Source organism: Fragaria vesca, linkage group LG2, assembly GCF_000184155.1.
Source record: "Fragaria vesca subsp. vesca linkage group LG2, FraVesHawaii_1.0, whole genome shotgun sequence".
Taxonomy (NCBI): domain Eukaryota; kingdom Viridiplantae; phylum Streptophyta; class Magnoliopsida; order Rosales; family Rosaceae; genus Fragaria; species Fragaria vesca.
The window spans coordinates 10,149,176-10,156,607 of NC_020492.1; the positions used below are offsets into that span (position 1 = coordinate 10,149,176).

General features: G+C 39.6%; 1 protein-coding gene across 1 annotated transcript; it reads right to left on the minus strand.

Annotated features, from left to right (window-relative positions):
* Positions 1-3,274: 3,274 nt before the first annotated feature.
* On the minus strand, positions 3,275-4,311 carry LOC101292185. The gene is made up of 3 exons (XM_004292349.1): positions 3,973-4,311; positions 3,788-3,868; positions 3,275-3,631 (listed from the first exon to the last, which is right to left on the minus strand). The coding sequence occupies exons 1-3, from the start codon at positions 4,309-4,311 to the stop codon at positions 3,275-3,277; spliced, it is 777 nt and encodes a 258-aa protein (XP_004292397.1).
* Positions 4,312-7,432: the final 3,121 nt, after the last annotated feature.

A 7,432-nucleotide genomic window follows, 5' to 3' on the forward strand; every position in this document is an offset into this window, starting at 1 on the left:
GGATGGCCAAAAAGCCTATACATCATGGCATTAGCGATGAGTCTGACTCGTAGCGCCGTTACGCTTCCGGAAAGGTATCACAATAGTCAATCAGACACCAAACGCCAAATCTGCAGCATAGTGAATAGTAAGGGTAAGTCAACTATCGGCACCGAGACTTTACCGGAATACTGTGATTTTTCAACCGTAGTCGTATTTCACCGTTCTGGTCATATCTTATTTCACGACTTTTTTGCGTTTGAAGGTTCTACGTATAGTTTTTTTTTCTCAGATGAGTTGTTGTCTAGATCTGCAAATATAAGGCACTTTAGCCGACGAAATTATATTTTTTCGTCGGCTAAAGTTTAAAAATTTCATCGGTTAAACTTTTAAAAATTTCGTCGGCTAAACTTTTAAAAATTTCGTCGGCTAAAGTTCACAGGCTATAGCCGACGAAAAAAATTATTCAGCCGATGAAATATTACTTTCGTCGGCTAAAGTTGACCATAGCCGACGAAAATTTTAAATTAGCCGACGAAAAAAAATTCGTCGGCTAAAGTGGACTTTAGCCGACGAAAAAAAATTCGTCGGCCTGGTTTTTTTATTTTCGTCGGCTAAAGCCTTTCTTCTGGTAGTGTATAGCCGACGAAATATAGTCTGTTTCGTCAGCTAAACCTTATAAAAAAATTTAAAAACTAACTATAGCCGACGAAATATAGTCTGTTTCGTCGGCTAAACCTTTAAATATCGTCGGCTAAAGTTGCTGATTTTTGAAAAAAAAAAAAAAACTGCATAAACTTTCGGCCACCTCCAATCACCACCAAAATTTGATAGAATCTTCCTCTCAACATTTCGAACAACTTTCTAGAAGAAGTCGAAGCCTAATTCTAAGCCTAAACAGGTCAATTGAATCACAATATAAAAATCCTCAATTTTAAACCCTAAAAACTTCAAATCTCTGGTTCTCCGCACACACACCGAATCGAGTTACCAAATTCTAGGGGAATGCAGTACTAATCAAACTCAACTTATCAATATATAGAACTCACCAAATGGTGACCTGAGGAAGGAGAAATTCGATCGACACCGAATCCGAACCGGCGGAGTTTTGGAGCTCGATTTATCCCTCACGGCGGCGCCACTCGATGCACCACCTGTCCACCAATGAAGTAGAGACGACGGCGAAGCTTTTGGGACAAGTGTGGCGGTTTCCGGTGGCTTGACGGCGGAGCTAGGCCGAGAAGAAAATCTGGCATGCGAAATAGACTTTTTACCATCCACCTTCGGTAAAACTCCTATATAAAGAACTCTAGCCGACGAAATTTTTTATTTTCGTCGGCTAAACTCTTTTGAAAATTTTGAAAATTTTGGTTGACCGCCAAAAAATTTTGGTTGAAAATTTTGAAAATTTTGAAAATTTTTCGACTTTAGCCGACGACTTTTCATATATTTTCGTCGGCTAAAGTCCTTGGAAAATTTTCCTCCAAATTTGGTTTACCGCCCAAAATTTTTTGACCTTAGCCAACGACTTTTTTAATATCTCGTCGGCTAAAATCTATAAATTCACGAAAACGCTCATATCTCCCTCTATATTACGTAGTTTGGTCAAACCTTCCACACGAAAAACTTTCACGTAGATGAGACGCAACCGCCTATATAAAAATTTTGAGACATTTGCCTTCCGACGATAGGGCTCCCCATAGGGAATAATAACGGTAAATAGGGTTGACCGCTACTATCGGCACCGAGACTTTACCCGATTTACGTGATTTTTAAACCATAGTCGTATTTCACCATTCTGAACACATCTTATTTCACGAGATTTTTGATAATTTTGCTTCCTATATAGAGTTGGTTCACAAAGTTGTATAACCTACTAAACAAGTTATACAACATTAGTAGACACGTTGTGATTCCGATGACTAAAATTCACAAACCAAAATTCGACCGTCAGATATGATCATTATGACGAAAGATGTCTATGGTAAAAAATTCAACTGGATCCGACAACGTTAAGGACTCGATCGAAATGGGTAACCCTAATCCATCGTCACTTATCACACGAAAACGCTCATATCTCCCACTATATTACGTGGTTTGGTCAAACCTTCCACACAAAAAACTCTCACGTAGATGAGACGCAATTGGCCATATAAAAATTTTGAGACATTTACCTTCCGACGATAGGGCTCCCCATAGGGAATAATAACGGTAAATAGTAGACACGTGATTCCGATGACTAAAATTTACAAACCAAAATTCGACCGTCCGATATGATCATTATGACAAAAGATGTCTATGGTTAAAAATTCAACTGGATTCGACAACGTTAAGGGCTCGATCGAAAAGGTCAACTCTAATCAGAAATAAGAAAACTGCATTTTGAAGCCCTAAACGGACTCAGATGGCCAAAAAGGCCCATACAACATGGCATTAGCAATGAGTTTGACTCGTAGAGCCGTTACGCTTCCGGAAAGGTATCACAATAGTCAATCGGACACCAAAAACCAAATCTGCAGCATAGTGAATAATAAGGGTAAATTGCATTGACCGCAACTATCAGCACTGAGACTTTACCGGAATACCGTGATTTTTCAACCGTGGACGTATTTCACGATTCTGGTCATATCTTATTTCACGACTTTTTTGCGTTTGAAGGTTCTACGTATAGTTTTTTTTTCCCAGATGAGTTGTTGTCCAGATCTGCAAATATAAGGCACTTTAACCGACGAAATTATATTTTTCGTCGGCTAAACTTTTAAAAATTTCGTCGGCTAAAGTTCACAGACTATAGCCGACGAAAAAAATTATTCAGACGACGAAATTTTAATTTCGTCGGCTAAAGTTGACCATAGCCGACGAAAATTTTTAATTAGCCGACGAAGGGAAATTTCGTCGGCTAAAGTCCACTTTAGCCGACGAAAAAATAATTCGTCGGCCTGGTTTTTTTATTTTCGTCGGCTAAAGTCTTTCTTCTGGTAGTGATAGCTTGAGTAGAACTAGCTTCAGAGAAAATGATTAAATCACGCAAAGAAAAGATGAGAGATATCAGGACCAGAATGAGAAGATTGAATGGGTTTCCAATGCCCCATTTCAACGACAGTCTGAATAGAGTGGGATAACTTTTCCATGCAAAGAACAAAGAGGTAAGGAGATAAAGGATCTCCTTATTGCCTGATACCTTTACTACCACTAAAAGAGTTAGATAGCTCCCTATTCACAATGATTTGGTAACTAGCAGCAGAGACACAACTCATGATTATTTTCACAAAATTTGTAGGAAGCTTTACCTCATTCAAAACTTGCTCAATAAGTTCCAATTAAGCTTATCATAAGCTTTTGACAGGTCAACCTTCCAGGCCATAAAACCCTCCACACCCTTGGAGCTTTTACACTTATGCAAAAGTTCTTGAGCAATCATAATGTTATCAGAGATATGCCTACCAGGGACAAAGCTTACCTGATTAGGACTAATCCATTTTCTAAGCAAGGGTCTCACTCTATCCACAATTATCTTAGAGATGATCTTGTAAACAGTACAACATAAGCTAATAGGTCTAAAGAACTGCATGTCCTGAGGGAAAGGGACCTTAGGAACAAGAATGATTGAAGTATGATTCAAACTAGGAGGAACAGAACCAGAAGGGAAAGCCTGAGTAATAACACTAATTATCTCAGCTGCACATAAGTTCTAGTGTTCTTGAAAAAAGAGAGCAGGAAAACCATTAACACCTGGAGCTTTAAATTTACCAATTCTAAATAAAGCATTGTGAATATCATGCTCAGTGATAGGTCTGTTCATTCTTACCATATCAGCATCAGGGATTTCAGGGAACAAAGAAGGAATAATCACCCTTAAATCTTCAACAGGCTCAGCAGTAAAAAGTTTCTTAAAGAAATCCACAACAATTTGTTGCATTCCAGTCATATCCTGATATCAGTTGTCCAGAGACCATCTATTTTATTTCTTCTTCTCCTAACAATAGTAGTTACATGAAAGAATTTAGTATTCCTATCACACTCTCTGAGCCATTTATCCTTTGATTTTTGTTTCCAGAAGATAGCCTCAGCATCTCTAATCTTTTCATAATCAGCAATAAGCTTCTTCTCAAGATCCTGAAGAAACAGGTTATGCCCTCTTCCTAAGCATTTCTGAATACCACAAATTCTTGCGTTAAGAATTCTTTTCTGCTTAAAAATATTCCCAAAAACATTTTTGTTCCAATCAATCAGAGAATTAGCTAGATTGCTAGTTTTAGAAAGTAAATCACCAGAGCAATTATTCCAAGTCTCAGACACCATGTCAAAGTAATTCTCATGGTTCAGCCACATAGCTTGAAATCTGAATAGAGAATTTTTTCTGGACCCTCTAATACTAGCTAGGAAAAAGTTTAATCAAGATGGGGCAATGGTCAGATTTCATTCTAGTTAGGTGAATCAGCCACACATCAGGAAACAAGATCCTCCAATCACTATTGCAAAAGCTTCTATCTAACCTCCCCGTAACAACATTGTTTGACCAAGTATAATCAGCACCTTGGTATCCTAAGTCCACCAAACCATTTCTAGAGACCCAATCTCTCATTCCTCCAAATCTGTAAGGATTTTTTGCATCAACAGTGTTTGAACTCTTGCGTGACTGACAATATGATACCCGAACTTACAAAGTTATCAAAGAAGTATCTAGACCTAATTTTTAGTAGGGAAAATTGTCCAAATAGTGCCTCACCTTTTATAAAAGCTAAACTTTGGTATTTCAACTTTGAAAAACTTCAAAACGGTATCTCACATTCTGAAACCGACCTAAGATTCGTATCTGAAGCCGTTAGATCTGTTAAAAAGACTAACGACAGTTATGTTTTGGTCAAGAAATGACAAATGTAACCTTTACTTTTTGTTTTCATTATTATAAAAAAAATGTGATAATTTTGTCTATAGCTCTCTCTCTTTGACAGGTTTTGGGAAGTGGGCGATGGCGACTGTTCCGGCGAATGTTGTTTGTATTTTCTCTGTGTTATCTCATCTGGTTTCTAATAAGGATTGGAAAGGGGTGGTTGGGATTGTTCTCGATCGAGCTCCTACAAGAGTTGTTGTGCTGATCAGAGCGTCAACGATGTTGTTCATCTACTGCGTCGTTGCTCTTGCTGCCGGAGGTAGCGGCAATGGATAAAAAGGTGGAGGCGGCAGCGGTAGTGATGGTGAAAGAGGTGGAGGTGGTGACGGTGATGGAGGTGGAGATGGAGACTGTGACGGTGAAGGAGGAGGAGGCAACGACGGTGAAGGAGGTGGAGGTGAGGGTGATGGTAGTGGTGGTTGTGGTGAGGAGGTTGGGAGTGAGGCGGAAGGGTCAGCGGTGGAAGGATTGGGGAGGAGGAGGAGGGCGGTAGTGAATCAGTGATGAGGAGAAGGAAGAGAGAAGGTGGTGGGTGGTGGTGATTGGGCGCCATTGAAAAGAAGATGGGGTGAGGTTTTCTATGAGTGAGAGTCTTTCTGGTTTTGGAGAGAGGAAAGAGAAATCGAGAGTGAAGAAAGAAGAAGAAGAAAGAGTAAGAATAAAAGCAGAAAAATACAAAAATAGGAAAATAGAAGAAATATATTTAGATATGAAAAGACAAAAGTAACCTTCACTTGTTAGTTTTTTTAACAAAGCTAACGGCTCCAGTCATGAATCTTAAGTCGAGTTAAGAACATGAGATACCGTTCTGAAGTTTTTCAAAATTAAAATACCAAAGTTTAACTTATGTAAAAGGTGAGACATTGTTTGGACAATTTTTCATTTTTAGTATCTATGTCATACCTGCGGTTTATTTCCCTCACGTCGCAGTTAACAGTAACCATGTGTGATGCACGTGGGTGTGAAAAAATGAGGGTAAAAATGACTTTTTCACTCCATCAACCCCTAAAATGAATAAATTCGATAATAAAAATTTGATGAAAACTTTTTCTTTACTTTGTTATGTTGACCAAGAATCCTGCTCTAATACATCCCCGGAACAAAACCAAACAAAAAATAAATAAATCTTAACATCCCCATTAACACATATCTGACCACGAAAGCCAAAGACATTTAGATCTTCTTCGTCATTTAGAATTTGGATTTAGCTAGGTTCTTCAAAAACAAATCAAAGGTAATTCAAATTACATTTATATACCAACTAACTTTGCTAACAAGCAATCTCTCGAAATCCATTACCAAATTCAGCTTATTCATGTACATCTTATGTCACATCCCGACCCTTATATTTTTACCTTATTTACTAGCGTGATTATAATAAGAATTTTACCGTCTCGATCATTGAATTAATTGTTAACGGGTCCCTAGAGGGGTTTCGGGGACGATTATGTGCGGAGGATTATTCGTATGAGGAAAATACGACGACGGTAAAAATGGTAAATTTTAGCTAGTAAAAGGTAATTTTTATTCGGGTATTATTTTTCGGGGTGTTTTTATTTTTTGAGTTGGGTTGATAAGGGTGGACCGGTTGGGAGGCCCAACCCATTTCCTCTCTTTCTCTTCTTCTCCCTTTTCTCTTTCTTCTCTCCCCCGTGTTTCCCTCCCGTTGTCCGATTTTCCGACCGCCAGACCGCCGCCGTCCGGCCGCCCCAGACCGCCGCACCGGTCCCAATCGAACGGCCTCCAACCCAGCTTCCATTCTAGGCCGGTAGCAGCCCCCCTAGCGCCGCCGTGAGAGAGCGGTGCCGCCCGAAAGGATAGGCTGCCCCGAACTTCCGGTCGCCGGAACTCCCTCCTCCGGCCACCAATCCGGGCAAGCTTGGTACGGTTTTGTAGCCCTCCTCCCGCAGCAACCCCTCCAAGCAGCTCCCTCCCTCTTGAGCTAGGTAAGGAGAAATGTGGAGTTGAAATTTCTAGGGCTTTTAAGTTGTTTTCGTTCGATTAGCCTAGTTAGGCTTGGAATTGGGTGATGTGTTGGTCATGAAAGTTGTAGAGGAGATTGAGAGGAAGATTCTGTTAAAATTTGGTAGCATTTGCAGGTCACCGGAGTTGGTCGCCGGCCGCCGCTGTTTTGGGAAATTTTGTGGTTTTTGATGTAGAATATTAAGGGGATATTATTGAGGTGAATTTTGGAATTTTTTTGGATGAGATTTGGATAGGTTTGTGAATTTCCGAAGTGTGGTATTTTTGGCGGTTAATTAATGTAGAATCCGGCCGTAGGATTTAAGTCGTATTTTGGAGAGGTTGTATTTACGACTGTTGAGTATGATATTTAAGTTCGGATCGTTCCGATTTAAGAATATCGAAGTTAGGCAATGATGAGCGTATTTATGGCTCTCGGGTAATTTTGCCTATTTTGATTAAATATTGGATTATTGGTTGGGAAATTAATATTATATTTGGAACAGGACGTGAGGAGGCTCGAGCAGACGAGGCCCCAGATCGACATCAGGCTTAGGCCTAATTTGTGAGTGGACTTTTATTTGAATAATATGCATG